At 34.4% G+C, this 15,725-nt stretch overlaps 1 protein-coding gene across 1 annotated transcript; it reads left to right on the top strand.

Annotated features, from left to right (window-relative positions):
* The first annotated feature begins 2,707 nt into the window (after positions 1 to 2,707).
* On the top strand, positions 2,708 to 11,317 carry LOC132605803 (phosphoinositide phospholipase C 4-like). The gene is made up of 9 exons (XM_060319045.1): positions 2,708 to 3,300; positions 4,298 to 4,494; positions 5,688 to 5,823; positions 5,919 to 6,164; positions 6,831 to 7,045; positions 7,161 to 7,278; positions 9,619 to 9,771; positions 9,841 to 9,927; positions 10,804 to 11,317. Exons 1-9 carry the CDS (start codon positions 2,986 to 2,988, stop codon positions 11,095 to 11,097), a joined length of 1,761 nt encoding a protein of 586 aa, XP_060175028.1. The 5' UTR covers positions 2,708 to 2,985; the 3' UTR covers positions 11,098 to 11,317.
* The last annotated feature ends 4,408 nt before the right edge of the window (positions 11,318 to 15,725 follow it).

Genomic DNA, 15,725 nt, shown 5'->3' with positions numbered 1-15,725 from the left:
ACAAAATTGAAAGAGTGTCAAATATTGTTTTGGCTTTGAAGTTGGTCTCATATGCATCTTACCTCAATTCAACCAAATCGTCGGCTTTTCGATATGACCCATCAAGAGAAACCATTATTAAAGATTTGGATTGCCACCACCAATCGGCCATGTCGCCAAAGGAACAATAATCATTTTTCAGTCAGTAAAATCTTATCATTATATACAGTAACAAATAGATTATTAGAAAGAGATTTACATACAACTATCCTCTTATGTATAAAGCGTATGGTGTTGTGACAAAGAAGGAACGGAGGGAAAAAAGACAACAGAGAAATGAAAAGAGGACACTGCTCAAAATATATATATTAGAACTGGCGATGTATAGCTTTCATTGTTGTAAGCCATATGCTATAGAAACTGTAACTAAGTTGTATTTTAATTAGTAGTATTGATCTCTAGATCCCTCATCCCTCCATATATGTTTAAATGAATATGGTAGATAGAACATTACCAATGGAGTGTTTAACAGCATGTATTTAGTTAGTGAGTACGAGTTATTGCAAAAAAGCACATTATTGGGGAAAAGGCGGAGGAGGAAAGACATAAAAATAGAAGGAAAAAAAAACCGATGAAAAAGTAAAAAGCGGAAGGAGTATAACGGGAGGAAGAAAGTGTGATGCAAATTCATGCAATTCAAATCCTTCACTTATGGAATTAAGGATTCTGTTTAATATTTTAACTTACTCATTTTTATATTATTAAATTTTATTCTTTCTAAATGATAATAAAATATTACTTCTTTGATTTTTTTTTTTTAAAGTAGATACTTATATACTTACAGAAAATTAGATGACAATATATTTATTTTTAATTATGACTTTTATTTTAAATAAATCAAATGCACAAAATTTAGATTGATCTATTTTACTTTTAAGAATATACATATTTTAGTCGAATATGGTAAATCTAATCATTATTCTCATTTCAAATTAAGAGCACTCAATAACATCATAACAATCCGGTAAATATATATATATATATATATATATATATATATATATATATATATATATATCAAAGTTCTACATATAAATATAGTGTTGCTTTGCTTGAAGATGAGTCCAAGAAGTTTGGGTCGATCAAGAAAAGAGCCATTCAAGTCTGCAGAGTAATAGACCACAAGGATTATATTTTGATACACGTGAAAAATATTTCTTGTGCTTGGAGAAGTTATCTTCTTGATATTGCCTGCTAATTCTTTTTAAACTTTTTAAATTTTATATTGTATCGTGTGGCATAATAACTTAGGAGTCTATGATTTGTCTTATGGCGCTTCACAATTGGAAATGACTGATTATTATATTGCTTTGAGATTGAGTGTTTTCGCGAAATCTATTAGAATTTACTTTGTAAATGATATTTTTTTAATAAATAAATAAAGAAAAGAGCGGCACAGTAATAGAAAGTGTATGTATGTGTCATGGACTCATGGTATTAGGAAAGGCTTTTATCTTTTTCTCATCTTTTATTTTATTCCCCTATTTTTTTTAATCTTATTTTAAAGAGCCTAAAAGTTATCTAAAGGAATTATCAGTTAAATAAGAGGTGTAGTACTAACAAAACTATTAGTATAAACTCCCTAAAATTAGTTGTGTTGAATTCTTTTACATAGATATTTTCTGAGAGGTAAAAAGAGAGAAATAATTCAAATTTTAAGAGGTGAAGGATACATATAAACAAGTTACGTGTGAGTTTAGAAAATTCTAAGCAACTATTCGTCAAATTCTTTATTTTATTTTTGTTTCTTTCTCCTCTTCTTTTTGTAGGATCAGTTAATATTTTTTATATAACATGAGATCTTTTATCTCTTTTATGTTGAAGTGTTTTATTGAAAAACTATTTAAACAATAGATATGTTTTATGACCGCGCGAAGCGCGAACAAGTACACTAGTTACTAAATAAATGAGTACATAACGGTATGGTATATTTTAATACTCTATGTGTCGCAAATTATCTGTCTGAGTTTTAAAAAAAAATTGTCTCAAATTATATATATTTTTAGAGAAATTTATGTATTTTTATTTTATTTTACCTTTAATAGTAATTATTTTCTAAAATTATAAATACCTCAATTATGGAGAGATAAATATAAATAGAATAAATATTAAATGAAAAGTAATTATATTTTAAAACATTATAAAGATAAAATAATTAAAATCAGTCGTAATTAATACTATTTTTTATGAAGCGTGTAAGAGAAAAACACAACGGATAATTTGAGACGCACTGTGTACTTTAATAGCCAAAAGTCATGAGAGAATACTTAGCCTGTTTGACTAAGTTTATTTTTTCAATAAGTGTTTATTTTAACAAAAATGAGTTATTTAGTCAGTCTTTTGGGATAAAATAAGTGCTTTCAAGGAATAGTAGAAGTTATTTTTCATAAGTTAAAAACATGGCTTCTATCCAAAAACACTTTTGAGAAAAATGCATATAAAAATACTTTTAAAAACTTGATCAAACACTATTGCTGCTCAATATTATTTTTTAAATTAATTGGCCAAACACAATTATTTTTTTTGCCAAGAATACATTTTTGAAAATCAGATTTTCAAAAAATATTTTTTAAAATAAATTGGTTTTAGAAATTTGGCCTAATGTGTCAGTAACACGTGTCTTCTTCCAACATATAACCCCAAAAAGAAAATTCACTTGCCAGCACCAGCTCCACTTTCCACACCCTGTTCATTGACCTATCCATTATTAAATATTCACCCACAACACACACATAATATACACTATCTATGCACATAAATCATCACCATTTTCTTTCACACAACCTGTTAAACCAAAATGTTAGTGATCCAACAATTTACACTAGCTAGCTGAAAAAATTACAACTTTGGTCTGGTGAATCTTGAAAGATTACAACTTGGGTATTGTTGTAACTGAAAAATTACAGCTTGGGTCTAGTGAATCTTGGTAAAATAAAAAATAAAAAAATGGGGAGTTACAGGGTATGTGTATGTTTCACAAGAAAATTCAGGGTAACAGAAGCACAGCCACCATCAGATGTGAAAGACTTATTCAAGAAGTATGCTGAAAATGGGAATCAAATGAATTCAGAACAGTTATTGAAGTTCTTGATTGAAGTTCAAGGAGAAACACAGTTGACTGTTGTTGATACTGATGCAATTGTTAGACAGATCCTTCAAAAAAGACATCCAATTACTAAGTTAACTCGTCAAACATTTGCTCTTGAAGATTTTCATCATTATCTCTTTTCTGCTGACCTTAATCCACCAATCAATTACAAGGTACTAGTTTTCTTGCTTTTGTTGTTGGATCTTTGTCTTCCAGTTAAACCTTTCTATAATAGCGTCGTTTGTCTGAATATATTTTAGCTGCTATAATGAAATGCTGTGATAGAGAACATATGATATACTACTACTTCCAAATTGATGTGATGGTATTTGACTAGGCACAAAGTTTAAGATAGTTGTGTGGCTATAAATTATCTCATGAAGGGTAAAAAGGATATTTTAAAGTTAAATTGTTACTAAATATTGAAAGGTGTTATTCTTTTTAGAACTGGACTAAAAAGGAAAGAGTGTAACATTATTGGAACTGAGAAATTAGGATGGAGGGGGTAACATAATGTGAAAAATTGGTTCGTAAAAGAATTAGCCGTAATAGTGAAATGGTGTTTTAGAGGACGATTGTTAGAGAGAGGTCTGACTGAATTTGGAAAGATCTTTAAGTTGTGGGCACTAATAGGGTATACATTTTTTGTACTATCAAGTTAAGTTGGCCTACAATAACGGGTAATTCCTCGTGTTAAGTCTGATGTGATAACTTGGAAATAGAGTTAGTCAAATTGGAGTGACACTGTCGATGTATATAACTTAAATCCCATATGGAGAAGAGCACAAAGTTAGGGACTTTGAGTGAGATTTCCCTTTTTGGCTGTTGAAATTCACTACCTTTTATGAATTAAGCATTATTTGAAGTGTGTGCTTTTTATACAATGTTAATTCGCTAAGCTCTTGCTCTAGAAGATTTCCATCACTATCTCCTCTCTGCTGACCTTTATCCCCCAATCAATGATAAGTTACTCTTGTTTATATTGTTGGATCTTTGTCTTATTTGGAAATGCATGAAGTTTGAGACTTTGAGTGCATTTTCCCTTTATGGGTTTCTCAAAGGTTGAAATTTAGTCCTTTTTTCACGAACTACGCATTATTTGAAGTATCTGCTTTCTGGGAATTATGCTTCTTGAAAGATCTTTAACTCATTACATTGGCCTCTTTTTAGGTTCACCATAATATGAATGCTCCACTCTCCCATTATTTTATATTCACTGGACACAATTCTTACTTGACTGGGAATCAGCTGACGAGTGATTGCAGTGATGTCCCTATTATAAAGGCACTGAAAAAAGGTGTAAGGGTGATAGAGCTTGATATATGGCCAAATTCCGACAAGGATGATGTACACGTACTTCATGGAAGGTTTGTGTATCTCCGGTCCGATTTAGCATTTTGTTGAACCCTAAGTCTTCTCTTTTCCTGAATCAGTACCCTAGACCATCTGGTAAACTTGGAAAGGTTTGAAAAATTGCATTGCGAATTTTCTGATTAAAACTAAAAGTACACCCTTCAACACACCAAGATTCAGACATTTTTATTGGGGATAATTACATTTTTGGAGCGCTCTAAAAAAAATAGCCGGAAAATGTATATGTTTTGTATATTAAGTATAAGTATACATAAAGTATACATATTATATACGCAGTCAGAGAATAGGTTTTGTATTTTTTGGCTAGCGCCCATGATCAATTTCGGCCAACTGGCCAAAAATGAAAAAACCCCTACATTTCTGTTGTGTTTGTTGCCACTACATTTACGCTTGATTGTGCTATGTTCTTGTGCTGGCATTAGCCACTATTTTATGTGATTGAGCAAGGAACACGAAAACAACAGAGAAATTAAGCTAAGAGCAAAAGAACATTTAAGAAGAACTAGTAGCAATCTTGTTCGTGATCTTAAATGCAGTACAAAACTACAAATAACCCCCTTCCTCAGCTCAAAAACGTGAAGGTACAGTGACCTGGCATAACAGATTGTGATGGACCAAAATAGAGGAAAGAAAACCTTGAACTGGTAAATTTGTAATTTAAGAGACTTTTACTTAAAGTTAAGTGGACTCAACTGTAAAGTCTAAAACTTATTTACAAACGGCCCCGGTCACCCCGCTACTCCAACGTCTCAGTGCACCTTCTCAAGCTACAGGTACAAGCTTCACAAGCTACCTTCAGCACTCCTCTACTTATTTGTGTTATGTTCCAAGCCCTTATAAACTTAAGAACCAGTGCTTCTTAATTCACTATATCAGGTTTCTTTCAGAAAATTCTTGCCCTTGGTATGGAATGCAATTATTCCATATTATACTGCCTTCATGCTACAACTATTGCTGTTTTAAAGTTTAGCACTTCATGCATCTGATTGCATGGTTATTGCTGAAATGAATACTCATCTTAATATTCAGATGAGTATTCAGATTCAAACATCTTAATCCTAATAAAACAAATAAGGCCTTACTGTTGTTGTAATCCATTAGAGATTGCAGCATTTAAGATTTACTAATCTCATACGTCCCATGAAATATTTATAAGTTGTGTCTTTTTTATTTTTGCAAAATGTAGGACAGTGACAACACCGGTGGAATTAATAAGATGTCTCAAGTCAATAAAAGAATATGCATTTTCCGCTTCTCCTTACCCAGTTGTAATAACTCTTGAAGATCATCTAACACCTGATCTTCAGGCTAAAGTGGCTCAGGTGAATTTCCATTTCTCGTCTCAGTTGTGCCGTTCCTCCTTTATTGGTTATTGAGATGTGCCTTTTTAATGTGTTTTTTTTTTTTCAACTTGTAGATGCTGACTGAAACATTTGGGGACACGCTCTTTGCTCCTGAATCAGATAGTCTAAAGGAATGCCCTTCACCAGAAGAACTAAAGCATCGTATTATTATTTCAACCAAACCTCCAAAAGAGTACCTTGAAGCCAGTAGTGCTAGTGTCTGTAAAGACAGACGAAATAGCTCTACGAGGTCAGAGGAAGATGTATGGGGAAGTGAACCTTCAAGCTTGACAGCTGCTGATCAAGAAGAAAATGAAAAGGTTTGCTGGAAGTGGAATTCTTCACCTTATTCTCCTTGTATCGTTTAGGAGAAAATGACAAAAATGGTCGCTGTTTGATGGTAGGTTCAAAATAGTCCCTTAGGTATGCACTCAACAGAGTTGTTCCTTAAGTTTGCCAAAAGTTGACACAAAAACTACAGTAGACACTAAAAAGATTTAAAAAATAGCAGAAATTACAACAAAAAGAGCTGCACCAGACTCTAGAAATAAATTAAAATAGAAGAAATTACACTTCTAAATGTGAGTTCACACCAATTTCTTTTTTCTTCATAGTCCCCGTAAAATCTAACAAACAGAGTTCAATAAATATTCGATGGAGACTAAGGGCTCATTTGGTTGGTGGGATTGGATAGACTGGGATATCCCATGGGATTAGCTATTCCACCTTCTATGTGAGATACCTAGTCCCGCCATTTTAGTACAAATGGTGAGATACAATAATTCTGGGACTAATTAATACCCATAACCAAACGCAGGATAAAATAATCCCACATTTTATATCAAAATTATTATCCTTATGCGAACTTAAAGGACCAAAATCTTTAAGTGCATACCCTTAAACATAAGGGACCATTGTTGTCATTTTCTCTATGGTTTAACATGCATCTACTTGTGATAGTGGTAATTTGGATTCTTTTTCTGCAGAGCGACAGTGATAAAAGCTGTGACGACGACGATGACTCCACTCACAGAACACATGTAGCATCTGCTTATAAACGCCTGATTGCCATCCATGCTGGAAAACCTAAGGGTGGATTGAAGGAGGCATTGAAAGTCGATCCTGATAAAGTAAGACGCCTAAGTTTAAGCGAACAGGCTCTCGAGAAGGCTGCTGAATCTCATGGAACCGAAATTGTGAGGTATGTATTTGAATATTTCAGCATAACAAAGCAAGACAGTTGAGGTGGCTTTAAGCTGTCGGTGGAGTTTTCATGGATTTATTATATCCTAATTGTATGCTGAATCTTTTACTAGGTTCACACAAAGAAACATTCTAAGGGTTTACCCTAAAGGTACTAGGTTTAACTCCTCCAACTACAAGCCACTAATAGGTTGGATGCATGGAGCTCAGATGGTTGCATTTAACATGCAGGTTTGCTTCTTAGTTTTCATTTGCTCTCATTTGTTCACATGAAAGTTCGGTTCCACATAAAACATGGTTGTTATAGAGGATGACTGTTATAAAAAGGTCTGAATGTGCCAAGTCTTTTTGTGGTTGATGCTTTTTACTATTTGTTCCCTTTTTCACATGCTTTGACATGGCTTCTTCACTTCCATTATTTCTTTCTTCTGACCCGTTTTGAGTTAGTTTTTTTTTTTTTTTTTTTTTTTTTTTTTGAGGGTATATCGGAAACAGCCTCTCTACCTCTCAAGGTAGGGGTAAGGTTTGCATACACTCTACCTGCCCAAGACCCCACTTGTGGGACTATATGAAATGAAACTTTGGTTCCTCAAAGTTGCATTTTGGGAGTTCTCAACCACACTCAGATAGCGCTTGGTAGAAACTAGGAGTGTCAAAATTAGCTCATGAAAACATGACCCGGCCAACCCGTTCAAGTTTGTTTATTAACTCAACCCAATTTAGCCCCACCCATTTCAACCCATCTAAAAATTGGGTTAATATGTAGCCTAAATTGACCCATAAAAACCTTGGTCAAATATTTTCAAAAAGACTTTTTTTTTTTTTTACTTGATATGTTATATATAGCCATAATAAAGAAAAAAAATAGTTTTATCAGGTACTTAAGATGCCTCAGTGCGGAGGTTGGCTATGGACGGTTTTTGGAGAGGTAGAGGAAGGCCAAAGAAATATTGGGGAGAGGTGATTAGATAGGACATGGCGCAGTTTCAGATTATCGAGGACATGACCTTAGATAGGAGGTTGTGGAGGGCTCAGATTAGGATAGAAGGCTAATAGGTAGTCTCGCTTTTCTGTCGCACTAGTAGGCGTAGTTTTGCTCTAATTTTTATTGCCCTTTGATTCCTGCTTTTATTTGTTGGGCCTTGTCTTTCCATGCTGTTTTATCATGACTTCTTTGCTCTTGTTATTTCTCATTTTCGCATTGCTTTGATTTGCTTATCGGTATTTGACTTTTTTCCCTTGCTTTCTTTTGAGCCGAGGGTCTTTCGGAAACAGCCTCCCTACCTTCCAAGGTGGGGGTAAGGTCTGCGTACACTTAACCCTCCCCAGACCCCACACTGTGGGATTCAATTGGGTATGTTGTTATTGTTGTATCAGGTACTTAAGAAATTATAAAAGACCAAATATTAGATTTAGTAAGAATTGGACGGTTTGGGTTATGACATGCTTTTTAGCCCATTTTAGTCCAAGTCATTTCAGCCCAGTAACTTTGAGCTGCTCATTTATTAACTAAGCCCTTTTTGACCTGCTCAACTCTAGCCCAATCCCCGCCCATTTGACACCCCTAGTAGAAAACAAGAACGGCAAAACCTCTGGATCAAGTTAGTTGTGCTTCTTATCAGATATGTGCTTGTTTGATATCCCATCTAGATTTATTAGCATTCATCACCCCTTCTGATAAGACCTGTCGGAATCATTTCAGTTTTCCAGCATTATTTGATGTCAAGACTTGAACTGTAGCATAAACCGTAGTGCCTATTACTAAAGCATTTTTGAACTGGCATCATTCGACTAGTTACATTCTTCTGCTTGATTTGCTGTATTGTTTCTTTCATTCCTACACGGCTCACGCTAGTGATTTTATCTTCATTAATGCCTTTTAGGTTCCTTTTTTGTCATAATCTCCTATCAGTCAATTCTACTTTGTGCATATGGGTGGAGGAGGTTAACTTTCAGTTGATAGACTGTCTTAATCAAGAGTTCACTTTAATAGAATTTACTCCCTCTGTTTCTATTTGTTTGCTGTTTGTGACTGTACATTAGACATAGGTTTGGTTGCCTGCTTAAATTAAACAAGAATCCATAGGATTTATAGAATATAAAAAAAAATATTCGGGTGGTATTTGATATCTCTTAGTTCAAATACAAAAAGTATTTAATCTGTTGTTTGATACTTCTCCATCATAGTCTTTTGATTGACAACTCAAAGATTTTAGGTGAATTAACGTCTCAAACGGTTACTCAACTAATGGTGATTGTCGTAGAAAGTCGCTTTTCTTTGTTTTGTTATAGAAAAGTCACTCTATTTTTGCCATTTCACCTAAAAACACTCAACTAATTCCGGTGGTATTTCCTGTCAATTTTGCTGACGGATATCTTTATAAGCCAAACTTTTTAAAAATAAAAAGTTACCCATTTTAATACTTTTGACCCGCTGCACTGCCCTTACCCGCTAAAATTATATGGATCGAATATATAACTTATAGTGCAGGAAACCCCTTTTATTTTACAAGCAATACTCTCAGGTATTTAATTAAACAGAATCACATATTAAGTTATTAACTGTGACAGGGTTACGGTAGAGCACTATGGTTGATGCACGGGATGTTCAGGTCAAATGGAGGCTGTGGTTATGTTAAAAAGCCTGATTTCTTGCTGACCGTTGGTCCTCATTTTGAAGTTTTTGATCCTAAAGTGAAGTTGCCGGTTAAGAAAACCTTAAAGGTAAGCAAATGACCTGCTAATACGATGTCCTTTAACAAATGTTAGTTCTTATCTCTTATTATTGGACAGGTGAAAGTATATATGGGAGATGGTTGGCATTTAGATTTTAAGCAAACTCACTTTGATTTGTATTCGCCCCCGGACTTCTATACAAGGGTAAGTTTGTTCTGCTTTGTCATCGATGCCGTTGCTTCCTTCTTTTCATTGTTTTCATGATGTCCTTAAAAATTATTGGGTTTATGGTTTCCTACGGGGACCTCAAAGTTAATATACAGTAATTACTGGGTTCAAATTTAAATATTTATAGAAATTTAGTGGATATTTTGATACATATACAGGTTTGAGCAAAAGTTACTGGGTCCCTGTGAACCCGCACGTAGCACTCTAGATCTGCCACTGTTGGCAGATGCAGCCTTTAAGAACCCAATAATTTCGACATAGATATAAATATATGTGGAAAATTAGTACTCCTTCCGTCCCATATTACTTGGCCACATTACTAAAAATATATGTCCCAAATTACTTGTTATTCCCATCTTACCTTTAGTATTAAATGTTCTTGAAAATAGTCAATATTGATTAAAATGTATTTATTAGAGAGAGATAGGGGTAAGGTAGTAAAATAGATCTTTTTATTTATGATTTTTTAAGGCGCGTGCAAAAGGGAAAGTGGCCAAGTAATATGGGACGGAGGGAGTTAAAAAATTTAACAAATACTTCCTTCGTCCCAATTTATGTGAAGGTGTTTGACAGAGTACGGAGTTTAAGAAAGAAAGGAAAGTTTTTTGAAATTTGTGATCTAAAATTAGTCATAGATATTTTTGTGGCTATAAATCATCTCATTAAGGGTAAAATTCAAAGTTTCAGGTTAAATTGTTACTACATATAGAAAGGTGTTACTGACTAAAAAAGAAAGAGTGTCATGTACATTGGGACAAGGGGTATTAAATTCTGAAAAGTGATGGATTCAATAGTAAGAGCTTAAAGGTTGAACTAATCAAATCTAACTCTTGAGTCCACCTCTGATTACAGGTCGGTATAGCTGGAGTACCTGCTGATGAGATAATGAAGAAAACAAAGACTAGAGAGGACAATTGGACGCCGGTTTGGGATGAAGAATTTACCTTCCCACTGACCGTACCCGAATTAGCTTTGCTGCGAATCGAAGTACATGAGTATGACATGTCAGAGAAGGATGATTTTGCGGGCCAAACATGTGTACCTGTTTCGGAGTTGAAACCTGGGATTCATGCTGTTCCCCTTTGTGACCGAAAAGGTGAGAAATATAATTCTGTAAGGCTACTCATGCGCTTTGAGTTTGAATAAGGGTTCTTTAGAATGTGTGTATCTCATGCTTTTGCTTTTTTGGATGTCGTCGGATGATGTTTGTTTATTATTCTAGGAGTTTGTAATAATTTCATTATGTTCTCCTTTGGAGAAGCTTGTATTGCAAAAAGATTTCGATGTGGCTTTGTAGTTTGTACAGTATACTCTACAAGTAAACTAGGTTCTATGGTGTTTGTTCAATGAGATTGGTTTCTGATGACCTTAGAATCCCCATTGAAAAGTTAGTACTTTCATGACAATTGAAAAGTTCGAGTTTCATTTTGTTTTGTGATTGCTGCTGAATCTTTATGAAGTACTCTCTCCGTCTCAAATTATTTGTCGCTTTTTTGTTTTACACCCCCTTTAAGAAATATTAATTAGGAGGGGTATTTGACTAACTCTATCCTTATTTATGTTTAAATTATAATCTCTCTTCATTAAATGTATACTCTGTCTATGTGACATCACCATTGATGACAAAATTCTACTAAGGGTAAAATGAGGGAAAAAATAATAACTTGTGTCTTGAACTCGTAAAACTAATTTGACACAATTATTTTTGGTAATCACGATAAATAATTTGAGACGGAGGGAGTACAAGTCTTTCTAATGAGAGGCAGAAAAATATGGCAGCTGCTAGAGGGTGGCAGACTTGAGCATTCCTCCAATTTCGGGTTTGAAATGATATTTATAGTCAATGCATGGGTGAATTTATTCGATACCGGTGTGGGTGGGAAGCAAAAGGTACCCGATAGAACAATTGGGGTGTGCAAGTTGGTTGGGACACTGCTGTTATTTAACAACAACAACAAGCCCAGTATAATCCCACTATGTGGGGTCTGGGAGGGTAGAGTGTACGCAGACCTAACTCCCACTTTGAAAGGTAGGGTGGCTGTTTCCGAAAGACCCTCGGCTCAAGAGAGGAGACAAAGAGATGAAAAGTTGAAGTTGCCAATTTTGTGAATGGTGCAGAAGCAGATAAATCAGGACTTGTTATAGGCATAAAGGATTCCATATAAAGTAGAACCTTGTATTTTCCATTTTCCCTCTTATATTCCTCTTAGATTTGTCTTACTTTCTTCTCTTTTTTTCTTTTGAGCCGAGGGTCTTTCGTAAACAATCTTTCTACCCCACAAAGGTAGGGGTAATTGCCCTACAAAGAGATAAGGTCTGCGTACATCCTACTCTTCTCAAATCCCACTTGTGCAATTATACTGGGTGTTGTTGTTGTTGTTGTTGTTATGTTCCTCTTAGATTAGTCACTCATAACTCAGAAGGCTTTTCTTCCTGCTCACTTCACTAAAGGTTTCCCATTTGGGCATCGCATATTATTTCCATATTTTAAATACTATAAACCTTTTTGTAAATACTGATATGGGCATTAATATTTGCAAATATTAAACTTCAGTATTTGGAATATTGGTAAAATATTCAAATAGTAATTCGAGGAGTATTTTATGTGGAATAATAATTTCCACTCACAAATATTCAACTTTCAATATTTGCAAATATTAAACTTCAGTATTTGAAATATTGGTAAAGTATTCAAATATTAATTCGAGGATTATTTTATGTGGAATAATAATTTCCAATCACAAATATTCAACTTTCATGAACTCGTCACATTCAAACAAAACTTTAATTTCACATACCTTTTTTACAACTTCAACAAATATTGTCCAAAACACCTACTCAGGACTGTACAGGCATTCATTTTTTCTGTAGTGCTTCTTTCTAGGGTTAAGGACAAATGTGCATAAATAGTTGTCCAGATATAAGAACAATAACTTTTCTGACACCATCATTAGGAGATCTAATAGCATACAAAAGTAGTTAGCTAGTGGTAAACTGACAGAAAGTTTACTAATTAGTTGCAATTATGGAGTTAAGTTGTACTTCATCCGTTTTAATTTATTTGTCTTATTTTTTATTAGTCCGTTTAAAAAGGAATGTCATTCTTTTCCTGGCAACTTCTTAATTCCAAATTTTCACATGCATGTTAAAGATCACAAGATTAAAAACATTTTGGTACATCCTACATATCTTTAATGCAATATCACAAGATTCAAAAGTCTTCTTTACTTTCTTAAAGTCCGTGCCAAGTCAAAATCAGATAAACAAACTGAAACAGAGATTGTAATGCAAGAATTTTCATTTTCTTGGTTAATTGGTACTCCCTCCGAATAAAAAAAAGTGTCCACTTAGCCTTTTTTTGGGTAAAAAAAGTGTCCACTTATTAAATAAAGAAATAATTAACCGTAGGGATCTAGTAATTCAGTTGGTTGGCTAACTCACACCTTGTTGGTGAGGGTTCGAATTCCGATGTTATAATCCCCTCCCCATTTCCCCTTCCCCTTCCCTTTATGTAATAAAAACAATTTAAAAAGAAAAAAAAAAAAGAGAAACAATTAACCTTATCTTTCCAGATTTGCCTCTATTAAATGTTATGTGATCAAATCCCAATGCCTATTTAATTAAGGGTAGTTTAGTTAATTTACATATTTTTTGCTTGAAGTGAGTATTTTCTTAAGGGGGTGTACAAATGGCTAAGTGAACTCTTTTTTTGATCCGGAGGGAGTATATATTAACAAAAGGTAGTGTTTGGTGCTGACGAAATGTTCCTAGTGAAAGTAGTTCCTACGGTGTCTGTCCAAACCGCTTCTAAAGAGAAAATCGGAGGAATTACCAAATTCTAATTTTGTCAAAAAGTTTTTTACCCCTCTTCTTGGCCAGCATGTCCGCGACCCTATTCTGCTCCCTGTACACGTGCTTGATGGTTGGATTTCTCAACTTCTGCATCATTAAGCTGCATTCATCGATGACAACTTAATTATCACACAAGAAAGAAGACATTTGACAATAAATTTTTTTATGTTGTCATAGATAGATCATTGTTGCAAAAAGTACTTTTGGCAATAATTTTTATTTTTGTTGTTGCATAAACTTTTCCCATTGGCTGTTATTGCAACGACGTGCAATAATTTTTTTTGTTGTTGTTGCCAAAAATACTTTTTGCAATAATAGTCAATACTATGGCAACAAAGTTAAATTGTTTGGCAACAAAAAGAAGTTCATTTTTAAAAGATTCATCATATATGTCAATAATAAAATTAAGTTGTTGATAAATATTGAATTTTACCAGCTATATTATTTTTGTTGCCCAAAGAGTTGTTGCCATTTTTATACTTTCTTGTAGTGTCATTTTTGTCAAATTACAAATTATTAATATGTATAATAAAGATATACATGTAATTACCTAATAAAAGAGCGGATTGTGTAACTCATAGAAGATTGATGCCAGAATGGGGTGAAACAAGATTAACAGTCTCTCTGAAATCACTGCTGTGTAGATTTAATTTTTTAAGTGCTAAAGGAAAGGTCTGCTTGTCTTTTCTTACTCGAAAGCTGCAAATTGGCAGGAAAGATATGATTATTTCAGAGAGTTAGCTAGGCATTCATGCTCGTGTCCGAGGTCATTTTCCAGAACGAGGGTCCATGGATTTCGTGGGTTATCCATGGGTCATGGCTTTCGTGGGTTATCCATGGGTCATGGCTTTGAGGCATTGCACTTAGCATGTGTATATGGTACGGAGAGGAGGCCTGGGAGACATTGCATAGCATTGCATTTCATTTGCATTGCACTCCATATCATAGCATGGTACATTTTCTCATTGATTTCTTGGTGGATGACATAATTGAGTTGTTGCTTGCTTGTAAGGCCTTTTATTAGAAACTTGACACCTTTTATTAGAAACTTGACAAACTTGAGGAATAGAGATTACACTTAGGCCTATGATCCGAGAATATTGAGACTTAAAGACGGCTGATCACTTGACTCAGGTTCTTCTTGTTGATGACTCAAGGTTTTCTTGGTTGGGTCATGAAAATCGGGGGTCCAGTCTATCAATCCATTCAAGTTATTGGGGCATTTCTGCATTGGTTGAGACTTTCTTTTCCAGAGTAGTCATAGAAAGAGAATCGAGGGAAACCCTTCTCGGAAACCGAGGAAATATCCAATCCAATTCCGATACTTCCTTTTGCTAGATTCGAAAAAATTCTACTGACCAAGCTGACCTTCTTGTGTCACGAGTGATGTCAAACCTCTGTGACTGTACTTGACTGCTTATCTGTTCTACTTTTTGATTTCTTCTCATTTATATGCGTGAACTAATCGTTGTCGGCCTATGATCCCTACGAGTACTAGTGTTGTGCTCATATTACTCTTGCTACACTCCTTATGGAGTGTAGAGTTTGAATCAGGTTATGTTCGAGACTGATCCCGAGCTATTAACCGGACCTACGACCTGAAGTCACTTCTTATGAAATTTGCCTACTACCTTTCTATAGGCAGCATTTGTCTCAGTGTTGAGCCTGTATTTCGTTTTCAAATCATGTATTCCATCTAGAAGCTCTTGGACAAGTTAAGACCAGGTTTTGGGAATTTAATGGTAGAGTTATTCTTTCCGCATTTGCTTATGTTACTTCTACTGTTGATTTGTGTTATTACGCATTTTAATTTCCTTGCATGTTCCAATAAAATAAAGAAACGATTTGGGAATGGTACGTCTACCAGGGGGATAGTGTACGTGCCATCATGACTCGTGATTTAGATCGTGACAATTTGATTA

The sequence above is a fragment of the Lycium barbarum genome, chromosome 8 (assembly GCF_019175385.1).
Source record: "Lycium barbarum isolate Lr01 chromosome 8, ASM1917538v2, whole genome shotgun sequence".
Lineage (NCBI taxonomy): Eukaryota > Viridiplantae > Streptophyta > Magnoliopsida > Solanales > Solanaceae > Lycium > Lycium barbarum.
The sequence above is the reverse complement of the archived record's forward strand: the minus strand, read 5'-3'. Positions and strand labels throughout refer to the sequence as shown.

Excerpts from the sequence above, each read along its gene's own strand:
- LOC132605803 (XM_060319045.1), top strand. The coding sequence starts at position 2,986 with ATGGGGAGTTACAGGGTATGTGTATGTTTCACAAGAAAATTCAGGGTA. Across the intron at positions 3,301-4,297 it reads ATCCACCAATCAATTACAAG|GTTCACCATAATATGAATGC; the intron begins GTACTAGTTTTC and ends GCCTCTTTTTAG. Across the intron at positions 7,279-9,618 it reads TGGTTGCATTTAACATGCAG|GGTTACGGTAGAGCACTATG; the intron begins GTTTGCTTCTTA and ends TAACTGTGACAG.